Below are 24,894 nucleotides of genomic sequence, written 5' to 3'. Positions count from 1 at the left end.
CGTTAGAAAAGGGATTAATTATCTAAGCAAGGGAAGTCTCAATGTTCATTCCATTCCAGGCAGAATTATTATGTGCCCCCTAAGTGCCAGGCACTGCATTATGTGGTGAGCATAAGACAGTGGGCAGGGTCTTCATCCTCACGGAGACTGAAGATTTGTAAAGGAATTCTGACTGGGCCCTGGCCTTAGGCCACTCCGAAAAGCAAAATAAAGGGAGGAATAAAAAAGCAGGAGAGGGAAATGAGCTCACATGCACAGACTTCTCCAAAGAGGCTAATATCCACTCGGGAGAACCATCAACCCAATGCCCACAGGGACACACTTTTGCTAAATATCTGAAAGGGTCACTGGGGCTTCTTTCTCTCCCAGGGAGAACCAGAACAACAGGAAAAGCGTTGTCAGGCATCTTCTTTGTTCCTGCATCCAATTCCAGGAGGCAAGCCACTGCAGTGCTCTCAGACCCAGAAAGATGAGCACATAAATCTACATCATGTAACAGGAACTCCAGGTTGGAGGTGAGAGATGACTCCCCCAGCCATTTGGGGAACTAAAGAAATTGGTTTCCATACTGGCAGCTTCAGAGCTAAAGGTTAGCCTCACTGCCTTGGGGAAGAGAGCAGGAGGAAGGCTGTGTGCAGTGGGGGTCAGGAAGTCTGACATTTGCTTGTCCCAGAATTTCAGGTTTCTTGCATCCTGGGAAATGCCTACTCTGGGAAAGACAGCAGAGTGTGGCGGTACCAGCTAGGGTCTGGGAGCTAGGAGCTGTCACCCACCTTGGTGAGGCACAAAACCCCTCTCTGGGGACACAAAGGCAGACACACACCACAGACTGGCTGCTCCTACTTGGGGTGGGGGGTACCCAGGGCATTGTCTATGCAGGTCTGAAGGGCCACACCTGATTTGTAAGGGAGGGGGTGCTGCTGGACAGTGGCTCTAAGGCTCCCTCCCACCTCAGGAGTCCTCAGTTTGCAGAACTGGCCACAAGTCTGAAAATCTCCCTTGCCAAGTTTTGCAGCAGGGACACATGACTTAGGCCAGCTTCTTAACCTACTGTTTTCCACTTCTTTGTCCATCTCTCTGGTTCTGAGTTGTGTTCTGGCAAATCCTGAGGCAGCCACACTCTTTCTATTGGGAAAAGTGTGGGTTCCAGGTGCCTCCAAAGGTGACCGAGGACCCCCAAACACCAAAAATTCAGCCCACTTAGAGCGGGGGACTTGTCCGTGGGGTTACATTTTCCTCCGCCATTCCAGGCAACACTCACGCACCCGGCGAAGGCGGTCAGAGGTTCTCTGCCGCCACCTAGTGCTAGTCTGTGGTCGTACACCCTGCACCTGCGCGTCAGAGTGGACAGGTGATTTATATTGCAGAGAAAGAATCAATCCGTGAATTTATCGTCCTCTTAATCGAAGAAAAATCTTTGAGATTTTTGGACTACAGAGAAGAAGATAACCTGTGTTTACCAGGAAATTTCTTTAATCTTAATTAAACCTATATTGCCCGTTTGGGGCATCAAGAAGCCCCCGGCAAATCTTAGCCTCTGAAAATACAGAGTCACTGGGACTGCTTGGGGCCGAGTTGGTACGGCCGAGGAAAGAGGGGCATTTTATTATAGACAAATCTTGCTGACATCAAGAAGATGGATTAATGAAGCTCCTTCTGAACCTTTTCTCCTTGGGGGGAAAATGCAAAAGATGTTGCCTGCCAAGTGAAGATATAGAGCTTTTAGGCTGCACTTGCAAGGGCATGGCTGGGATGCACTTGTCTTTTAACCCTGAACCCCAAAAGGCTTTCCCTCCCTCTTCTTTTTAAAAAAATATTTTATTTATTTATTTGAGAGAGAGAGAGCGAGCGCACAACTTGGGGGAAAGGACAAAGGGAGAAGGAGATGCAGGATTCAATCCCAGGACTCTGTGATCATGACCTGAGCCGAAGGCAAAACCAACTGAGCCACCCTGGTGTACCAGGCTTTTCCTTCTTCTAGGTGAAGTTGTTTTTTGGGGGGATTTTTTTTTTTTTTTGCTTTATATTTAGTTTTTTTAATTAATTTTTTTTCAGCCTAACAGTGTAACTGTTTTTGCACCACACCCAGTGCTCTATGCAATCCGTGCCCTCTCTAATACCCACCACCTGGTACCCCAACCTCCCACCCCCCCGCCCCTTTAAAACCCTCAGATTGTTTTTCAGAGTCCATAGTCTCTCATGGTTCACCTCCCCTTCCAATTCCCCCCAACTCCCTTCTCCTCTCCATCTCCCCATGTCCTCCATGATATTTGTTATGCTCCACAAATAAGTGAAACCATATGATAATTGACTCTCTCTGCTTGACTTATTTCACTCAGCATAATCTCTTCCAGTCCCGTCCATGTTGCTACAAAAGTTGGGTATTCATCCTTTCTGATGGAGGCATAATACTCCATAGTGTATATGGACCACATCTTCCTTATCCATTCGTCCATTGAAGGGCATCTTGGTTCTTTCCACAGTTTGGCGACTGTGGCCATTGCTGCTATAAACATTGGGGTACAGATGGCCCTTCTTTTCACTACATCTGTATTTTTGGGGTAAATACCCAGGAGTGCAATTACAGGGTCATAGGGAAGCTCTATTTTATATTTCTTGGGGAATCTCCACACTGTTCTCCAAAGTGGCTGCACCAACTTGCATTCCCACCAACAGTGTAGGAGGGCTCCCCTTTTTCCACATCCTCTCCAACACATGTTGTTGCCTGTCTTGTTAATTTTGGCCATTCTAACTGGTGTAAGGTGGTATCTCAATGTGGTTTTAATTTGAATCTCCCTGATGGCTAGTGATGATGAACATTTTTTCATGTGTTGAAGTTGGTATGTTTTGAGGTAAATCTGATTTAGTTTTTCTGGGATGACTTTGTGGAGGGATGTGAAATTAGCAGGGATGCTCAGAGGTGGGCCAGCCACGGACCACAGCCTTGCATTCTGGGGCATTAGAAACCTGTTCCCTCCCTGTGGCTCATCCTTGACCCCACCAAAGTCTGGGAACCAGCCCCAATTTTCCCCAAACAGAGCTGGCTTCCCCTTCTGTTCATCCTTAACACAGTCCTATCCATCCACTCATTCACTCATTCATCCAAATCATTCCTTCTTTCCATCAACACCCTCTCTGTTTCAGGCTCAAAGGATCTGATCCTTGCCCTGAGGGGAGCACATGGTCCAGTACTGGAAGCAGACTGGTGAGCAGGCCAGTAGAGCCCAGTGTCATGCCTGCTGAGACAAAGGGAGACAAAGGGCTAGGGGTATACAGAAGTGAGGCCCTGCCATGGGCGGGGTGGGGGCACAGAAGTCTTCTTGGAGGAGACAGTCCTTGAGCTAGACGGTGTAGGGAGAAAGGACAGTATTTGGGGCTTTGGTTTAGTACGTTCCTCCCCTTCCACCTTCTTTGCCTCCAGCCTTTGTTTGCTGGTATATCTAAAATTAGTTTAGTCCTTATTTAAAGATGTTGCTATATTGGACCTAACTTCTTCTTCTTCTTTTTTTTTTTTTTTTTTCCTCCCAGCCTGACATCTAAAAAGCCATTCCTGTGCTCCTGTTATGCCTTCTTCCTGTGACTGTGAAGTTCTAACAGAAATGTGACATTGGCATCATCTTTAATAACATCCTTCCTGTCTACCCATCCTCCTCCAAGCTTCTGTTTTCTGGGGGTCTAGCCTTGAACTCTCAGGTTCAACCTTTTAGAACACTAAAATAGAAATAATTACAAGGGGCTGAATATCTTTCATTTCTTCCTTTATTTTTAGATTTTTGACAAAGACTATCCCACCACATCTCATGACCCTCTCTGTGCCCTCTTTCCGCCAAAAATATGGGGAGCACTGTTTCTTTCTGTGGCCACAGAGTCTCCTCTGTAAAAGGGGAGGTGAATGACTCTTGTCTTATACTGCCTTCCTCGACACATTCGATCACCATCATCTCTCTGGGGTGGAGACCCTGGGCTTCTCTGAATTTCCTTTTGTGGCCTCTTGTCTAGCCCAGACTCTGCAATCCAACCAGGCCTCCAATGCCATGTAGCTGGTTAGGAGAAGGTAGAACTTCCACTCTGTGCCATGAGTTAGCCTCCTGCAAACCTAGTTTCCCGCATCTAAAAGCGGACAGTTGGTTCACTGAGAAGAGCTCTGTGCCTCACTTCCCCACCCTGAATGGGGGGATGTCCAATGGCAAAGAACAAGAACTAGGCAGAAGGGATTTGGTTACAAGGAAACAAAGCATTGTCAACCGGGATGACAAACACAAGTGAAACTGCAGAGAATCAAGTTGACAAAGTTACAGAAGAAACAGTTTTAAGAAGGCAGACAATGGTCCTAGACCTTTCCCAAATGATGACAAGAAAAGCTGAAGAAAAGATTTAATTCTAGATCAAAGGCTATGAATGGAGACTTGGTGCTCTTGAAGACTGTAGTACGTTGTAGGTGATTCTCCAATATTCATTCCACTCCTGCCCCATCGGTAACAGCAATGTGTTTTGGCAAATGATAGCGTTCAAGTGATGGGTCCCATATCCCTTGTGACCCAATTCTAGCCAATGAGACATGAAGAGAGAGCAGGTAAATGTTTCTGGGAAAGTTCTCTGTTCCTCTTAAGACAGCATAGTGCGCAGTCATTCTCTCTTACCAGACATGAATGAGGAATGTAGGCAGCTCTCTCACAAACTGAAGGAAGCCTTAGTGTGAGGTTGAAGCCAGTACTGCTGGCAGCAGAACAGAGACATGGAAGGACTGTGGTCCTTACTGATGCTGTTTAGCCTCTGGACCAACCCAGATGCTGCCTGACTCTGTGCTCCATATTACATGGGCTAATCAAAGTCTGACTGAGTCTGAGATGGGCTTTCTGTTGTACGCAGTTCAAAGTAGCTGGCCTATGGTCACCAATCCTTTGTGAGAAGGGTGGTATAAGGAAGAGGTATTAAGACAATAGGAATTTACAGGACGTGGAGATGGCAGAACATGAGAGGTGAGAGCAAAGGAACTGGCCTGGTCTCTCAGGTTACTACTGGTGTAGTACGGCATTGTGACCAGGTTGGGTGGGGCTCAGACACCTTCTCTGTTCCCCCCTTCCCATCTCTTGACCGTTCGTCTGTGGACATACTTGCGGGTTTGTGCTGTGTCACTATTGAAGGAAGAGGCACCCAGCCGGCAGCGTGGGGGGGGAAGAGGCAGGGAGAGAAAGGATGATCACCACAGGGGCAAGGTGTGCCAGCCTCCCTGTGGATTAGATTGGACAGCTGCTGCTAGAGGGGTGAAGGTCAGCAGCAAACAGGACCAGAGCTGTGGCTGTAAGCAGAGCCAATTCTGGGTTCACAGATAGTGTAGGGTGGGCTGGGGCTGGTGGGGGGAGGCTGTTCTTCCCCACCTGGCGTGGAGCCCACACTGCATGGGTACCTGTGGTTCTGGGGTTTCTGAAGCTCCTGAAGTGACAAACATTGCCACAATAGGCATTGCTGGTGGCAGTGGGTTCAAGGGCTGTGGATATGGATGAGAAGGAGCCAGAGCAGGCGAGGAGGAAGGACACAAACTCCAGTGTGACCACAGCTGACTGACTAGCTTTACAGAGTTGTGGTCGCTCCTGTCAAGGTGGCAAGGTAGCTCAGAGTCATTCGAAATGAGCCAAAATACACATGTGATTCATTCTGGCAGGAACGGGTCAGGAGGCCAGGCAGCTAGGTATAGATCCACTGATGGGAGCTACAGAAAATGCATTTTGGGAAAAGACCGCTCAGGTTCAGATTTGGGTTTAAGGTGGCCAGAAGTCCTGGAGTGGCAGGTTGTGGCTCCCCAGGCTGCACTTGGGTGCTGTTACTGAGACGGCTCTTTTTAGCAATGAAGTGTATGGAGACAAGAACTCTCCTGTCAAATTCGCAGACGACTCAGGAGAAGAATAGACTATTCCACGGATACTTGTTAGGATTCTGAGGTGTGTTTGGAATCCCGGTGAAGATGTCCAGGAAGTGGTTGGATATGAGCCGGTAGACTGAGAGAGAAATCTGCACTAGAGACATGGCTTTCAAAGTGCAAGCTGAAAAATATTCAGTTATGGGACTGGATGAAAGTAGAGAGAAAATGACCAAAGACAGAAAATGAAGAGCCCCAACCCTGAGGGACCAAGCAGAGAAAGAATAAGTTTTAAAAGGCTTAGAAGGGCCAGAGGGGCGGGAAGAAATCAGGAGAGTGTGGTAGAGCAGCAGACCCAGGGAGGCTGGGTTTGAAGAGGGAGGAAGTGGCTGCTCGTTTCCAGTCCTGGCCAGAGGATAACCGAAGGGCCCCAGCAACACGGGACAGTCCACTACGCAGATGGGGCTCAAGCTGGACTGCGCAGGCTGAGGAATGACTGGGAGGAAAAGGGACGTGGCAAGTGTAGATGAGGCTTTCAGGAAGTTTGGCCATGAAGAGGAGAGAGAGGGTGGCAGCTAAAGGGGACATGGAGTCAAGGGAGAATGTGAGACCAGAGTGCGTGGTGAATCAGGGTGAGAATGTAACTGATGGAAACACACACAGAAGGTGGGAGGGGAAGGGGATCAGAGGTCCAAGACGAGGGGGGCCCTTGAAGGAGCGGGGGGCCTGAGGGATGGGGTGCAGGCCCACTGGAACAATTTCTGTTTCCTGAAGAAGAAACAGAGGAGGTCATCTGCTGAAGGCAAGCGGGGGCTTGAGGAAAATAGAAGCAATCTGAGATGAGCACCTGGGACCAGGAGTGCCTGCCAGCCAGGACCACAGGGGGACATGGTCAGGCGGAACCGAGAAGCAAGTTGAGAGTAGAGACGTTGAGTCTTGGGGATGTGCTATTATGGGTCGAATATCTGTACCCCCCTCCCCCCATGTTATATTGAAGCCTTAACCTCTTGTGTGATAGTATTTGAAGGTGGGCCTCTGGGAGGTGATCAGGTTTACATGAGGCCAGGGAGGGGCCTGCAGGGTGGAAACACTGGGGTGGGTATGTGTTGTAGGGAGCGCTGTGTGTTGTGTAAGACTGATGAATCACAGACCTGTACCCGCGAAACCAATAATATATTACATGTTAGTAATAAAGAAATAAAATACAATAAAAAAAGAAGAGGTGGAGTCCAGAGCTCGCATTCTCCCTCTACCCACATGTAATGTGTTAAGGCCATGTGAGGACAGAGCAAGAAGGCGGCCATCTATAAGCTGAAGTGTCCCTGCCAACCACAACTCTGCTGGCACCTTTATCATGGACTTCTGTCTCCTAGAACTGTGAGAAGATAACATTTCTGATGTTTAAGGCACCAGTCTTTTGTTGTGGCAGCCTGAGCTGACAAAGGTGCCAATCTGCACAGATGGCTGGTTCTCCTCCCCGAGCCCTCCGCAGCCTGGGTGTGGAAGCGCAGAGAGCAGAGTGGAGAGCTGCGGTCTGGGCTGCGCTAAGCAGGCACATGAGAAGGACTACAGGCTCTTAGGAAAGGCAGGGAGCTTGGTGGGGACGGGCTCTTCCCCATGGCTGGGGGCTTACCCACATCACAGCGACTGCTTCTTCACATGGCTTTCATGGGCAAAAGGTATCTGACGCCTCAGTGGTGTCACGTGGGCAAGCCATGTTAACCACAGTCACAGCTGTGATGTTGTAAAGGGTCAGGTGACAAACAGAAGCTCAGTGGTACTACTCTGGCTCAGGAGCCAGGAGATCAGGCTCTGTTTCAGAGTCTGCTGCTGTGTGACCGTGGGCAAGTTCCTTGTACTCTCTAGACTCTAGAATATTAGAATACTTAGCATAGATGTTTCCTATAGGTCTTTTCCAGCTCTAACATTTTCGGATTCTGGGTATTGTAAAAGCATTGAGACATCATTGAGTTCAAAACTCAATGGCAGGGCAGTGGGGTCCCTAAACATTTTCTTGCTGGGATCCCTGAGGTCTCCTCTTCCTACAGACAACATTGATGTCTGTATATCACACTTCCTCTGGCAGTTTTAAAAAAGACATAACAAGCCCAGAATGGGAGTCACCCATGCTAAGCCCCACATCAGTAAACTGAGATTTAACACTTAACGTAATTGTAGCTTCAGCCTCTCCCAGGAATATAATCTTTAAGCAGTCCCCCTGGAATTCCCTGGTCAGCACCAGTGAGGTCATCTTGCTTACAGACCCTGCCATCCCGCATGGAAGAAGGCCTTGCCCGAACAAACCACTCTTTCCTGGAATAACTCTCCTGCGCTGCCTCCTGTCTGGCAAAGTCTTTCGTGTCGTTCAGCTCCTCAGACCTCCTTTCTATCTGCTAGATGGCATGGCACCTGATTCATGAATAACTGAATAAAAGCCAGTTAGATCTTCAAATTTACTCAACCAAATTTTGTTTGTTAACAGCAAGAAGAGGTATTTTTGAAGACTTATGTCACACCTTTTGGAAGGTTGACCCAAAGAGTTTAGGTAGTGTTGTTTTGCAGTGTTTCAGAAAAGGCCAGCTTGGATTTTCTGAGAAACCCCAGGAAATGCAGCAAGAGCCAAGAAGCCTTGTGAAGACAGGCCTGGCCCCTCCACAGTGTGCTTTTGTTTCACTTCCTCTTCTCCTGGCTTCTGCCCCATGCCTGCTCTTCCTTCCTCCAGGAAGCCCTCTGAAAGCCAGGGCAATTCCTCATCCAAGAGCTCGAGCAACCTGCAAATCCCTTCCCCGGCTGCTTCCTATTGACCCAACAGGAGCAGCTTTCTGGGCACACCTGGAGGCTCAAATCAAATCAAGAGCCTCTCCGCCGGGCGCACTTCATTTGTACTCTCCCTAATCAAAAGAAACCTTGCAGGGGTCTAATTCAGGAGCACCGGGAATGACAAAGCAGGCCTCCCTTCGCCCTTCCTGGGGCAGGGAGGGAGCGGGCCAGCGAGTACTTGAGCCCGGAGGCTGCCCATGGGCACACTACCTCAAGCCAGAACCCTTAGAGGTCTTCCTGCCCCACGTTTCTCTCCACACCTTCTGACCACAGACCTGAAAAGGGCCTTGCTAACACTAGCTCAGGCTGAGCGCAAAACGGGTCCTTGGGAAAGATGGGGATTTGTTACCGGCCGTACTACCACTTCTGACCACCAGAATGCAGTAACACAGAGACAGGGTGCTCAGGGAAGTACCCAACCTAAGTTGTGAAAATGCAAGGCTTTTTCAAAACCGATTAATTTCAAGGCTGCAGCAGCAAAGCATTAAACCAGAAACAGGGCCTGTGCAACAGCACAGGCTGCAGGACTTGACACTGGCCCTGACTTGGAGCCTCAAGGATCTGGAGATCCAGGAGCCAGCCCTGCCCTCAGACAGGTGCCGACAGTGCTCAGGGTGCCAGGCATCCCCTCACTATCTCCACCTGCTTGCCTGCCCCTTTCCCCCAATATCCTCCTGACTCAACTATGCACAATAACTAGAGAAAATTATATTTTCAGAGAAAGCCCTAAGGGTGCAGTTTTTGCAAAAGGTGTATGGTTTCACAATTATTAGGAAATTTCTCTGGGGAAATGGGAGAGCCCCTATGGGAAACAAACACAGAAAATCCAAGCTCTGCAAATTTTAACTTTATCTAAGCCCTCTCATTTGCTTCTAAAACAACCCAGAAACCCTTCATTTTTATATTCAAAGCAGCCTGCATGTTCCACACTATGGACAGGTACCTGAGCAAGAAGAGTGGCCCAGAAGTAGCTCCAAAGGTCCTAGCCAATGTTTATAATTCTCTAAGAGCAACAGGATGGGGCTGAGAAAAGTCTGACCTGCTGGGAGACCCTAGTACCTGTTCCCATCTTTCAGGTTCCGCTACATAAAAGGGGAGCATTGAACTGGTGTGTCTCCCTGCCTCATTCAGCTCTAACACCCATTCACCTTCAGAAGGTTTGTAAGACAGACCAGGCTAATGAGAAATTCACTGGGGAACAAAGGCATCCAACCTGCTTGACAAGCTAAGTAGGAGTCGGTAGCGGCCACTCGTCTGAATCAAGGACTAGCATATCCTACATGTCCTTGCTGAAAAGAGAGCAGCTAATGTCTGCATAGTTCCCAGCTAAATGCTGCTAAATTCCCTTACACACTCAGCATGTTACTGTGTGCAGAATGCTTTCTTCCCAGCCTCTTCCCTGGGCATAATAATAATAATAATTATTATTATTATGGGCATTGCGGTCCAAGTCCACCCCATATGGGATCTGTGAACTTGGGCCAGTCGCTAATCCCTATGGGTCTCCTGATTCCCAAATGTACAGCAAGGAGGTTGGATGGGCCATTAATGAGCAATTCAGTCCTAAAACAATGTTATGAATCTCTGAGTTTCAAGCAAATGTCACATAAGAGGTTGTCTAGCAGAACAGATATTTCTGTGGCCAAAGCATTTTTCTGAGGAAGCAATGTCTGAGGAGAAAACGAGCTTGGGTGGTTGATGTGAACTTCTGATCTCTAATCTCTGTGCTGCCTCACTGAGGTACCCATGGAAACTCGGGGGATTATGCAAGAGCCTTCTTAGCTACTCAAAACTCCCCGCACCTACCCTTCTCTTTGGTAATCTTCATCCAGATTTGACAGGAGCTGTGAGCCTGCCGTGGAGAGGTCAACCGCAGCCAGGGGCAGGTCACGATAGGCAAAGTTCACCAGCTGCACGGGAGCAATGCTCTTGGTTTCTTCGTCTACTTGTTGGGAGATGATCTCAACTTCAGAAATTCCTCCTTCTATGGCAGGCCTGAGTTGGGGAGAAGAGCGATAGGGCAGTCAACCTTCAGGAGCAAAGTAATTCTTCTACTCTCCAAGGGAAGCAAGAAGAATGCATCAGAATCCATGTGCTGGGGGTGAGTGGAGGAAGCTTGAGGTCGCCAATCCTCCACACTGGCTACCCAAGGGACTAGATTGAAGCCCCTGTCTCTTCCACCAGTTGGAGAATGGTGGAGGAAGGCTAGGAGGAATTACTCACATCTGCAAATAGGAGCTATGGAGGTAGGATCCTTATCAAGGGGGCTATAGACCCAGATCGAAATTCTGCCCACCAGCAAAATCAGGGGTTAGACTTTTCAGACATTTTTGGTTCCTTTACTTTATATGGGAGTAATATATATATTTTTTTCTTTTAAGATTTATTTATTTGAGAGAGAGAGAGAGAACACAAGCAAGGGGAGGGGCAAAGAGAGACAGAGGGGAAGCCAATTCCCTGCTGAGTGGGGAGCCCAATCTGGGGCTCCGTCTCAGGGCCCCTGAGATTGTGACCTGAGCCAAAACCCAAGAGTCAAATGCTTAACTGACTGAACCACCAAGGCGACCCGAAGTAATAAACTCTTTTTAAACTGTCTCCTGGGTTTCTCTGTAAAGGTTCTCTGAAATGTTCCTACTCTCTGTACCACAATAGAGGGAAGAGGCTTCTGTATGTGACTGGATGTCCTTCTGGTGGTTGGGGAACGGACCGGGAGAGACCGTGTGGACCTTGGACAGTGAGGACAGAAGAGGACAGCTGTCCCTGGCTGCCGCTTTCTTCCTACATGAAATGGTCCTATTACATCTCCCCTTTTAAGGCTGAGAATAGAAAATGGAGGCCACTTGATCAAACTTCCATGGAGCTGCCTGTCGCCTACATCACGGCATGCTCCCATCACTGTGGGCCCCTGTCACTGCGTGCCCTCATCACTGTGTGCCCATGTCACTGAGGGCCCACGTCACTGCTCCCAGCGGATGTGTGGCAGTCTGCCTGGCATGGAGACTACAGGGAGCCACTACTGACATCAGGAGGACTGGAGGATTACATATCCGGCAGTGTGGCAGTGTCCTGTCCAAATACCAGCAGAAACCCTGCGGAGAGATGCTGGGTAAGAGCACTTTGGTTTAACTTCCTGGGGTGCCATCTTTGGTCCCCCAACACATCCCTGACCCTCTCTTAACCTGTAGAATCTGAGGGGCTCGGTCTTATGCTTCTGGCTAAACAATGAAGGTCAGAAAGAAAAATGGCACGAGTGGAGAGGAGTAGAGATGAAATATCTGGGGGAACATCGAGAGGCCAGTTTTAAAACTGGGGTGGCAGTCAGTCTTGGTGCTGCTCTTGGGCTCTGGTGCTGACTCCGATGCTGACGTCCCTGGGGCTTTTCTGGAGCCTCAGTTTTTCCAACTGAAACACAAGGAGGTGAAACAGAGGCTTCCTAAGGGCCATTCATTTTCACCCTAGTGTCTGATGTGGAGAAGAGACATGGACCTTAGCGGAGGAACTCTGCAGTGACTAGTCCCTACACGTGGGCGGGGATCTCTAAGTTCCAGACTTTTCCTTCCCAACCATCACTGAATTCTAACCAGTCATACACAGCGGCAGTTATCGAGGAAGTTTAGAGCTGAATCTGCCTGCTGTTCTCTTGCTTGAATCATCCAGATAACTGAGGAAAAAGTGGGATTTTTATCTGAATGCCACGGGTTGGCAGCCTAAACCACCTGGATTCACCAAGTAATTTCCAGCGCCCCAATTCTCTTTGGTAGGGCTTATTTAAACCTTGGCTTTTTCCTACCTGTCAAGCACAGAGAGTAGTACTCATCATTGTGTGACATTTACAAAATGCCTCAAGATCTTCAGGGAGAACAGTCATAGGATGTGAGGCTTCTGTGTTTCTCAACAATTGAAATAAAAATGTGGGTGTTTGGTAGGAAATCCTGGCTCCTCCAGGTGTTTCCAAAAAAGTGATGCTGAGTTGAGTTTGTTCTCTTTTCTTCTGGGCTACTCACGGAAGCTACAGGTGGCTTACTGGACACAGAGAACTTTCTGATCCATGGGCTGTTCAGAGGGCTGGAGTGAATTTCTGAGACTAACAGGATGTGGCTTTGAGCAGCAGGGGACAGACTACTTCAGCCTTCCTGACTTTTTGCAGTTTCCCCCTTGCCAGTGGTTACAGCAGCTCAGCACCATTTCTGCTTGTGTGGTCATCTCCGTAGGAGAAAACAAGGCCTCCCTAGGTGAGAGCGAAGGTCCCACAGTTCATAGTCTGGGTGTTGAGACTAGACTCTGATCTCAGATATGAAGAACACTATGATGGACAATGTGCATTAATGTGCATTAATCCATTCTTCAGCCTCTCCTTTCAACCATGGGACCCTGCAGAGCTCCTCCCATCAGAAGGAAGACTGTGATTCTCCACCCTTGATGCTGGGCTCAGTTTTATGATTTGTTTTGGTCAAGGGGATGTTAGCAGACATGACATAGGCAGAAACATGAAAAGGAGCTTCAATTTCTCCTGTAACTCCAATATTGCCATTGGAAGGTGACCAGCCTAGCCTAAGGGAGGATGAGCAGAGCCCAGTTTTATGCAGATCAGCTGACAGCAAGCCAAGCCCCATGTCGAAGAGTGATTCCAGATCGGCAGCTATCTAGCTGGCTACCCCACACATGGAGGAATAAAAACTGACTGCTGTATTCTACACAGGTTCCAGAGCTCATTGTTACACAGCATTACTGTGGGCAAGAGATAATGGGTTCCTGCTCCATGACGACAGCAGCCAGCCCCATAGCTAGGCAGGCTGGGGCCATGCAGTGTGACAGAAAGAATGCTGTTCCCATCTTGGTATTTTTGCCAGTGAGTTGCAAAACACAAAATAAGTGTTTTGTGTTTTTGCTAGTGTTTGGTAAGAAGTGGTGGTCCACATGGCATCTCAGATTTGGGAAATGAAAGCACTTCTGCCTTCAGAGTTCTGCCCTCAAAGCCTGCTTTTAGAAACCCTCTCATGATTTCTAAACTTCCTTGCAATTCCCATTTTGTTAATTCACCTTAAACATGTCCTAATCTTCCTGAGGTTTGCTTTTGAAGTTTTCCCCAGTTTCTATGGCATCCTGCTAAAGAAAGTGTGTATAGTGAATCAGAAGATCCTTGTCTTTTTTCTTTTTTTTTAAATATTTTATTTATTTATTTGACAGACAGAAATCACAAGTAGGCAGAGAGGCAGGCAGAGAGAAAGAAGGAAGCAGGCTCCCTGCTGAGCAAAGAGCCCAATGCAGGGCTCGATCCCAGGACCCTGGGATCATGACCTGAGCCGAAGGCAGAAGCTTTAACCCACTGAGCCACCCAGGCGCCCCAGAAGATCCTTGTCTTAAGGAAGATTTATAGCAACAGTTTTGGGCTACAGAATTCCTCTGCTTTTTTAAACCAAAAAAAAAAGTGATGATATCAGTCAGGAAACTCAGAGAAAGAGCTGATTTTTTTTTTTTTTGAAAGAGCTGATTTTTAACATGTCATTTTAACTTTGGGCTTGAGGGCAAAATTGCCTGGAGCTCCTCCATCTTCCCAGGGCTGAGGAAGGAGCTCCTGGTTGCGCCCATGATTCTGAGGTACTAACTCATCATCCCCAGAGCAGAGATCCTGCCTGTTACTTACTGTGGATTGGTCATGTTGAAAGATGCTCCCAGAGCCATGGGTTTTCTTGGTGTCTACTGGGGGTCAGCCGTCTTGAAGCCTGCTGTCAGCATTGCTAAACGTGAGTTCTTATAAGACTTACAGAATGGTACCTTGAAAACAAATAATTGAATGGTAGGAATTTATTACACTCAGATGTCGAACCTAAGTCCTCCTAAACTCGTCTAAAAATAGAAGTCCTTAGAACTTTCTTCAATATAGCACTTTTCTTCAAAGTTATGTTTGAACAAAGTATATGTTGAACAGATTCGTACAATTATGTTCTTGTGGGTAAGAACAGGCAGAATTACTCTCCATTTTAGAGATGAATAAATATGTCCAAAGTGACAAAATCACTTTTCTGTGTCACACATAGATGACAGAAGAAACCAGACTGGACCCCAGGTTTTCTAAATTTTTATCTATCGTTCTTTCCACTTTTCCAGCATGTGTAAGCAAACCAGGGTAATTTTATACTCCAGCTTTAGGAATCTCAAAAATCTCAAATGCTTTCCCACGAGAGAGGCAGCACATCCCGGAGTCAGACTGCCTGGGGTCAGAGCTTGGCTCCCACTTATTAGCCTTGTCACCTTGGGTAAATTACTTAACCCCTTTGTCCTTAGTTTCTCCACCTAAAAGGTAAGAGTGATAATAGAACTAACTAACTGATTAATGCATATGAAACACTTAGAATAGCGCATGGTGTGTAGTGCTGGCTTTTATTATCGCAAGTATTATTTAATCAATTTAAGTTGTATGGTCTGTTGAATCTGAGCACATTCCGAAGCATGTGGACAGCTGGGTGTAAGATTTCCTCTTAAAATCTGGACTAAATAAACAGAATACATTTTTCTATAAACCAGCACCATGGCACTACCTGGACGTCTTCTAAGATACAGTAACAATCTGGCAGAGGGTACACAAAGAGACAGAGCTGGGTTCTGGGTGATTCTGTACACGTTACAAGGGAGGTTGCTTCAAGGGGCAATTCTTGTGGATACTGCATTCTGCTGCAAACTGCCTTTGCTGCAAGACATCACCATGAGAGAGAGCCCCTCTCCCAGTCCCAAAGCTCAGCAAGCAGAGACACTTGAACCCGAGAGACAAAAGAAGTATGACATCACGTAAAAGGCATAGGCACTCCCAGGACCAGAAGATGGATAGTAAATCTGCAAACTGGGGAAGCTCCCTGAAGTTCTGTATAATTAAGAAATGACAGCTGAAGTTTAAGGTAATTGAGGAAATCTTGGGAATGTCTTAGTGCAACTGGAGGAGAGATAGAGAACTTTCTAAAATTAGAAGGACCTTAATATATGAGGCCACTGTTTCCACAACAGCTGTACGAGGGGCCCAAAAAGCAAGAGATGAGGGCAGGGAGAATTTGGAGAGGGGTTTTGTAAACACCCCCTGCTGAGGGTTTCCCCTTACCTTAGTATACCTTAGTAAGAAGGTTCTAAACACTAGAATCAAAACTCTCCTTTACCAGTATTTGGAATTGGGTATTAATTGTACAGTAAGCTTTTTATGGGTGTGCATCCTATAATAGAGACATATTCGGTCTTAATCTTTTCTGTTCTTAATCTTCTCTGTTCTCTGCCTCAGTGATATCAGGCTCAGGGTATGTACAAATGGGAGACCATGTGAGCAATGACCTCTTTAAGAATGGTGTTTTAACAAGCTGTATTTCCTAGTGAGCACTCTATAGGCTGCAAAAAGTTATCAGCCCTGTGAAAGATATAAAAGGAAGATCTTTGCATTTATGGACCTCCCAGTCTGGTTGGGCTGTCAAGTTTGAAACACATAAAATTCAAAAATTTGTGTGCCCCTAGTCATGAAGAATGAGCAAAAACTGGGAGTTCTGTAAGTAATAAAGATGAACTACTGTGCTAATATAATATGGCCGGTATAAAATAGAAACAGAAATGAAAATGACTTTTAAAGATTCTTGGACTATTTGGGAAGGAAAACTTCAAATATATAGAATTATAAAGAATTACAGAATGAATTTCTAGCTATCCATCACCCAACTTCAACAGTTATCAATTCATGGATAGTCTTGTGTTCTCCATATCCCTGTCCATCCCCACCCCTCATGATTATGTCATTTCAATCATCTGTAAAAGTTTCAATATGTAGCTTAAAGAATAAGGATTCCCTTTAAAAGACATAACCACAAAACTATCACTGCTCCTAAGTCAGCAATATTTTCTTAACATTATTAAATATCCAGGCATTGTTTACATTTCTCCATTTATCCTATAGTTTTTAAGGTTTGTTGAGTCAGAAGCCAACATTATGATTGGTTAATATGACCCTTAATTCTCAATGAATATGTAGGTTATCCCCTCTATACAATGTTTCTCCCTGCAATTTATTGGAAAAGCTGGGTCATTGGTCCTGGAAAGTTTCCCAGTCTGGATTATGGTAACTGTATCCCTTTCATGCCATGATTCTGTCCTCTACCTTTCCTGCAAATTTTAGATAATCTCCAGGGACTTTAATCAGATTCAGTTTTCTTTTCTTCTTCTTCTTTTTTTTTTTTTTTGGCAAGACTATGTAGGCAGTGTTATGACTTTCCTTAGGAGATACATGTCTTCTTGTTCTTCTTTTCATGATAGTAACAGTCATTGGTGATCACTTCCTAGATCCATAAATTCATTAGGATTTGCAAAAGGGGTATATTGATTTTATCATGCCTTTGCCATTTACCAGCTTATATGTAGACAAACTCTTCCTCATCAACTATTTGATTACCTGCTTTAAGATACCTAAGATAACCTAAGATAGAAAAGGATAAATGCTTAACTTTTCCTTTTATGGACTGATTTTCAAAATTTGATTAATTGGTATCTTGTTACCTTCCAAACTCAGTCAACGAGGGTTTGGTTGTTGTTGTTTGTTTGCTTGTTTTTTTAATTTTCCACAGCATCATGGAATTAACTAACTTGGCAGGAGTTGAATGAAGGAACAGAATCCCTGGTAAGCGGGATGGTAGTTTCCTAAAAAACAGATATGGGGGTGGGTAAGAAATGATTGGCATCTCCAGTAGAAGGCAAAGATGAGGTAGGACAGAGAGTAAAACATATTTGGATGGGCAGTGAGTAGGCTGCTTCAGTTAGTGGTTTTGATCCTTAATAAGCAGCACATTTTAGAAAGCAAGCTCCCTGAAGGTGATATTATTTAAAAACAGTATTCTCCAAATAAAATAACCCCAAAGCACAAGCCTAGCACGAAGCAGGTGTAGTCTAGCACTCTATAAATGAACATTTGAAGTGCAAACCTGCTGTCTCATAAACCTGGTAGAAGCAGAAGAGAAAACCTGTTTTGGATTTACAGGGTCTGGCTATGGTGGGTAGTGAGGCTCCTTTTTTGACTTTAGTAAAATCCATGTGTTGCTCAACAGCCTTTGTAATTACCAATATCATTTGCTTGTTCCAGCCAGATTTGCAAAATTCAGGCTGGCATCCTAGGAATTTTAAAGCTGAAAAAGACTTCTAAGATCAAGTGGTCAGTTCCCTCACTTGTCAGGTGAAAAAGTCCGTAATACAGTTCACCTGCCAGCAGAGGCACCCTGGTCATCCCTTACTTGTGTATCAGCCCCTTGGCTTACGTGACCTGCTTTCATATGCATCCCACTGGTTTCCAAGTCTGGTTTACTCAGAATCACCTGGGGGCCTTTTGGAACGCATAAATTCATAGGCTATATTGCAGAACTGCTGAATCATAACTCTGCAGGTGGAGTTTGACAATCTTGAAGTTCCCCAGGTGTCTGACATGCAACCACTCCATTTGACTGACTATTATATATATCAATGGTTCTCAAACTTTCCATCATACCAGAATCACCCGGAAAACTACTGGCCCCATCCACAAACTTTCTAACTTAGTATGTTTAGGGTGGGAGCCTGAGATTCATGTTTTGAACAAATTCTGAGGGGATACTGTTTGCTGATCCATAGACCACATTTTGATCTTCTGAATCAGAAACTACTTGAGGTAAAGATGGACTTTAAAAAAAAATTTTTTTTATTTCTTTTCAGCATAACAGTATTCATTGTTTTTGCATCACACCCAGTGCTCCATGCAATCCATGCCCTCTCTAATACCCACCCCCTGGTTCCCCCAACCTCCCATCCCCCGCCCCTTCAAAACCCTCAGATTGTTTTTCAGAGTCCATAGTCTCTCATGGTTCACCTCCCCTTCCAATTTCCCTCAATTCCCTTTTCCTCTCCATCTCCCTTGTCCTCCATGTTATTTGTTATGCTCCACAAATAAGTGAAACCATATGATAATGGTTGACTCTCTCTGCTTGACTTATTTCACTCAGCATATTCTCTTGCAGTCCTGTCCATGTTGCTACAAAAGTTGGGTATTCATCCTTTCTGATGGAGGCATAATACTCTATAGTGTATATGGACCCCATCTTCCTTATCCATTCGTCCGTTGAAGGGCATCTTGGTTCTTTCCACAGTTTGGCAACCTCAATGGATAAAGATGGCCTTTTAATCCCTATTTTGCAGTCAGAGTGGACTGGTTGCAAAGCTTACATGATGGAGCTGTCAGCAGAATCTACCCTGGCCAGGTTCAAGGAGGCCAGGTTTATCAGTTGGAAATACTTTCATTTGCAATAACAGAATATCTGACTACCAGTGACTCAGGCAGTAAAGACTTTTAATAATCTTACCTCGCAAGAAGCCTGAAGGCAGTGGCTCTGAGATATCACCAAGGACTCAAACCCTTTCCATCCTTTCCCAATCCTCTGTGCATTACTCACACTTATTGCCCTACGGTTGCCAGAATGGCTGCTGTAGCTCCACCTTGCATGCCAGCTCCCCAACAGGAAGAGAGAACCAAAGGCTTTCTCCTCACAAAGTTCTGATCTTTTATTATGCAGGAATTATCTTTCCAAGCCCTCTAGCCAACATCTCCTGATATCTCCTTGGGCAGAGCTGGGTCACATGGTCACATGGCTGTGAAGAAGCCTGGGACAATGGGTAGCTGGCCAAAGGAATAAGGCCAGATAGGAGAGCCCAGTTCAGTCATAGTTCATCCCTTGGCGCTGGGCATATTGTTTCCATAAACAAATCTCCATTCTCTTCAGCAAGAAGTGGGAAGGAGCTGTTGCAGGTGTAACTAACTGTCTGCCAGGCCAGGTTGGGATACTTCTGATACAGTTCTGAGGCTCAGCTGCATAAGTTTCCTAGCTCTCCAAATAAGACTGACCAAATATTGGTAAGTGGGTGGCAGGAAATATAAAGGATGCACTCTCACAAAATTTCAGGGCTCTTTTATTTAGAAAGCATTGGATGTCTGAGGTTCAATTTTGACATCATCAAGCTTGCTGTAGAATCTGTTCCCAGAGAGAAGCCACTGAGCACTGGGGCACCTTTCACAGACTTTATGTTCCACACCCTCAGGAGGAGAAAGTTGTGTTTTTTGTGCCGAATGAGAAAAGTTTCTGTATAACAGCACAAAGTCATCCTTGTTGTTACCTTGACCCATTAATACCTTGCTCCATTAACAAGGAACTAAAATGAAGACAATCAATCATGTACCCAAGCCTTCTCCCACCGTAATCTCCAGTCTATTGCATAATTCTCAGCTATCAAATGAGTGGACAGGTAGCCCACAGTGGCTCTCTTTTCTAGGTGTAGTAAGTGTCCTGTGGATGCCTCTAACTTTCTATTGTATTTGCTCCTCTTCACTTAGATAGTCATGCAGCCTATCAATTATTCTCAGTCTCACCAAGTATGGGAAACACAAAGCAAGATCACACAAAACTAGATCCCATCGTCCAGATTATTTGGATATTCCAGGAAGAAAATCAAGAGGACCAATATCATAACCTTTTCATTCCCCTCAATAATTTTTTCCTAACAAACATTCCCTAAATTGAACATTTCATGTCCCTGATGGACAAAGGATCCCCTCATGGCCTCCTTACCCCTAACTGGCCTGGATAGGAAAGAATGCCACTTAGCAGGCACTCCTCAGGCTGTCATTTTCCCTCTGGAACTCTGCAGAGCTTCTGGGAAACTCTATTATCGATGGTTTTGGGAAGTGCCAACAATGAGCAGGGGGTATAATGGTTGTCCCAATTACCCCTTACTGGATAAGGCAAATCTTAAGTATTTATGCCACACCTTGCAAATCTCCAAAGCAATATTTGCTTTATGTGATATTAACTAGATATAGTTAATTTTGCTGCTAAATCCTCATGACACCAGGTAAGTGACCATTCTTAGTTAAATGGAGGGAAAAAGTCCTCTTTCTTCAATACTTTCATACTACAAATGGTATGATGTAAAAGCGGCCCCCATTCTTTATCCTCCTATATCAATGCTTTGTTACAGCCTGTTTTTCTCCATCTCATGAGTCCTATGTTGAAATCCTAACCCCAGTCTGGTGGTATTAAGATGTGGGTCTTTGGATAGATCGTAGGGGTGGAGCCCTCATGAATTAGATTAGTACACTCATAGGAAGAGATTCTTGGCTATGTGAAGATTCAGCAAGAATACAGTTATCTGCAAACTAGGAAGAGAGCTCTCACCAGATACCATCTACCATCACCTATCCTGGACTACCCAGCCTCCAGAACAGAGAGAAAGAAATGTTTGTTGTTGAAGTCACCCAGTCTCTGGTATTCTGTTACAGCAGACTGAATGGACCAAGGTAGTCTCATAACTTTTCATTGCCCTGTCTCTGGGTTTAGCTATGTGACTGGATTTGTCCAAGTAGATTGGAGGTTATGATGGTTAATTTTATGTGTCAACTTGACACATAAAATGATATTTAAACATTACTTCTGGGTATGTCTGTGAGGGTGTGTCTGTATGTTTAAGGTTTTATTTATTTTAGAGAGAAAGAGAGAGAGTGTGTGTGTCTCTGTGTGTGTGTGTCTGAGAGAGAGAGAGAGAGAGCATGAGCAGAGGGAGAGGCAGAGAGAGAGGGAGAGGGAAAGAAACTCCAGCTGACTCCATGCCCAGCATGGAACTCAATGCAGGACTCAATTCTATAACCCCAAGACCACTACCTGAGCAGAAACCAAGAGTTAGATGCTTAATTAACTGAGCCACCCAGGCACCCCTGTGAAGGTGTTTTTGGATGAGATTAACATTTGAATTGGTATACTGAGTAGAGTAGTTTGCCCTCCCCAATACGGGTGGGCCTCGTCCAATCTGTTGAAGGCCTGAATAGAAGACTACAAGGTTGAATAAGAAAGAATTCTTTCTCTCTGCCTCACTGTCTTTGAGCTGGGACATCATCAGTCTTTTGCTCTCAGACTTAGACTCCAACTTATACCACTGGCTCTCCTGGCTAGACTTTTCAGGTTCTATAATCAGCCAGCCCAATCACATGACCATGCTTCATGTTTGCTGATATATTGGGGAACTACAGAGAAACAGAATAAAAAATGGGCTGGCCCTCTTTCATGACAACATACACACTCGAGCTTGCCTGCTGCAGGACGTCCAGTCGCCTCAGTCAAGGCCTGCCAATGGCCAACTGCTCCCCTGAGTGAGCTCAGTCAAGACCAGAAGAAACACCCACCTGTGCCGAGCCCAAATTGCCAACCCAGACTCATGAGCTAAATAAAGTTTTTTTTTTTTTAAATTCATTATTCAGTTCTTTATTAGCATCTTCCATGTTCCAGGAATAATACCAGACATTGACATTATCATGATAAATGAGACATGGTCACTGTACTCCAGAAACTTGTGGGCTAGTGATAGAGACAGAAAGACATAGATAGACAGATGCATAGATGGAAATTAAAATTCAAAAAGGTGAGAATTATGAAACATTACAAGAGTGTTTTCAAAGCTCTGAACCTCTTCATAAATATTAAGCAACTAATGATTCCTCACACTGGCAGGCACAATCCCCTCTACTTTCAGCCATCTTTCAAGGAAAGGTTTGTTTTTTTTAAGCCCACCAAGTTTTGGGGGTATTAAATTATGTGGTATTATTGTGGCAATAGATCACTGATACATTATAGAGAAATGTCCACTGCAACACATAAAATACAAAGATGTATATATATATATATTTTTAAAGATTTTATTTATTTATTTGACAGAGAGAGTGAGCACAGGCAGATAGAGTGGCAGGCAGAGGGAGAAGCAGGCTCCCTGCCGAGCAAGGAGCCCGATGCGGGACTCGATCCCAGGACGCTGGGATCATGACCTGAGCCGAAGGCAGCTGCCCAACCAACTGAGCCACCCAGGCGTCCCCAAAGATGTATATTTTTAAAGCATGACATTTCCCTGCATCCTCCGTCTTCACCTTTCACATCTCAGCTGAGGTCCCTGTGTTAACACCCAGGTGTAGAAATCCTTGCTCAGAATCATGCAAACCCATACTCACAACTACAGGTTAATTTTTGTGGGTTTGTGTTTAACAAAAAAACCAACTGCAGTTTGCTTTTATCACTCACCAATATATAATGGACATCCTTTCTGGTCAACAGGCAAAGATCTATACTTTTTTCTCATTTCTTAATTCTTACATATACACACATGCACATATATAACTCTACGTAAATGGCTTGTCATAAAATTCAAGTTTTTAGTGGTGCCTGCTTCCCCCATGTTACCTGCTTTACTGTTCTCTCCCCCAACAACATAACCATGTTAAACCTATATGTGTCTTTCCTAACTGTTCTTTGTGCTTATACAATTGTACAAAGTTGTTTGCTTTATTCAAAAATATGCATTATTCATACTTATTACTTTTTGCTTTTCCTAATCAATATCTTCCAAGTTCACTCTCAAAAACGTCTCCCAAGTAAAGCAGAAAACTCAAATTCATTCTTTAATTGATGGCTGTATAGGATTCATGGTGTGAATGGGCCATAATTTAGTTAACAATTTGCCCACTGATGGGCAGTTTCTTATTTTTTTTTAGGCCACTGTGAAAAATGCTATGATAAACATCCTTGAAATAAACATTTCAATTTGTATTTATTTTTCTGTGTATGGGATAGATTCTCAGGAGTGACTTAGCGGACTGAAGAGTATATATTTAAAATTTTAACAGTTAAAATAAGATTGCTTTCCCAAGGACTGTAATAATTCATACTCCAGCATAACTCTTTGAGGGAAGAGTCTTAATCATTCACAAGCTGCTAAGGGTGGCTGTGAACACTTGCTTAATTACAGCCCCTTCCCATGGAGCTCTGGAGTGAGAACAGGAGACAAGGATGAAAGCAAAACTAATAATACATACTTTTATGCCACAACATACTCACTTGACGTAGGGACCATCCTGTCAAAGTATTCCTATGTGTTGTTTCGGCAACAGTCAACCCTCAAAATCCTACTTTTTTCCTTGTGCCATAAACCCTAACCATCCAAAGCAAACCAATCAAATAATCAATTTCTGGGTTCTCTTGGGAACCCACCCCAGGCCTACTGCCAGGACTGACAAGCTGGCAAAGAGAATGGGTAAAAATATGGCAAGCTTAAACTAGATATAGTTCCTTACCAACTAGATATCTTATCAAAGGAGAAGAATTTTAGGAAGAGCCACCTCTTTTTCACAACTTCAGTGTACCAATATATAAGACAGTGCCCATAACATCACCAGACACTGTCAGAAGGTGACACCAGAATTTCCTGAAGTCGTCCCCTCCACTGTTGTGCTCGCCTGTCCTCACTCCCAGGAGAGTCAGGTGTCCTTTCATTGATCACAGGTCTTTGAGATGACAATGGTCAAAATATTGGCCAATGTCCCATTTGAACACCAATGGCATAGTGCTCATTGGCACAAAGCTGGTTCTCTGGTTCAGGTCATGATTTGGGGAGAAGTGCCACTCACTAATACCTCTCTTTGGATAATGTAGGTCTTTTTAGAAGCTTCCCAGCTGGAGCTATCACTCTATATGACGTTGCTATGCAACTGTGCTCTACAGACATCTCCTGGGATGCTGGAAAGACTTCACTTCCTTCTAGACAACATTGTTTATTTATTTATTTATTTTTTTAATATTTTATTTATTTATTTGACAGACAGAGATCACAAGTAGGCAGAGAGGCAGGTAGAGAGAGAGGAGGAGGAAGCAGGCTCCCTGCTGAGCAGAGAGCCCAATGCGGGACTCGATCCCAGGACCCTGAGATCATGACCTGAGCCGAAGGCAGCGGCTTAACCCACTGAGCCACCCAGGTGCCCAACATTGTTTATTTTAAAAAGGGTAGAGACTGGAGCAAATGCAAGGCAGGTATCCACATGCCTTTCTATCAGTCAGGGCCCCTCAGATAACAGGCATTTAGAGAGATCCCAGAAAGTTCAAAGCTTGGTGTTTAGCACTGGGATACAACATGGTCTAAGGACAACCCTGCTCTCAAGTTTCCAATCTCATCAGATTGAAGGTTCCAGAGCAGCAATATGTGAAGTAACGATTGAAGGGGACATGTGCTGAGCAGTACAGAGTGAAGGTCTGGCAAGAGGAAGGCAGGAGGGAGGCAGTGTGGCCTGTACAATGAAAAGGCAGTGCTTCTTCACACGGATGTTGTGACCTGGACTTGCCCCACACCACTTACCTGGTCAATGGCAA

At 45.2% G+C, this 24,894-nt stretch overlaps 1 protein-coding gene across 3 annotated transcripts in view; it reads right to left on the bottom strand.

Annotated features, from left to right (window-relative positions):
• TMEM266 (transmembrane protein 266) overlaps window positions 1–24,894 on the bottom strand; it is a 114,294-nt gene that overhangs the window by 54,883 nt on the left and 34,517 nt on the right. For 2 of the 3 annotated variants that reach the window (XM_059180281.1, XM_059180279.1), the window contains exons 2-3: window positions 14,322–14,452; window positions 10,484–10,672 (exon numbers count right to left, since the gene is read on the bottom strand). In XM_059180281.1, coding sequence (XP_059036264.1) covers window positions 10,484–10,672; window positions 14,322–14,359 — 227 coding nt within the window. In that variant the 5' untranslated portion in view covers window positions 14,360–14,452. Of the gene's footprint in view, window positions 1–10,483; window positions 10,673–14,321; window positions 14,453–17,197; window positions 17,339–24,894 lie in introns of all 3 variants that reach the window. The other variant, XM_059180280.1, reaches the window with a different exon arrangement.

This window comes from Mustela lutreola, chromosome 7 (assembly GCF_030435805.1).
Source record: "Mustela lutreola isolate mMusLut2 chromosome 7, mMusLut2.pri, whole genome shotgun sequence".
Lineage (NCBI taxonomy): Eukaryota > Metazoa > Chordata > Mammalia > Carnivora > Mustelidae > Mustela > Mustela lutreola.
This window is presented reverse-complemented; position numbering and strand designations above follow the sequence as displayed.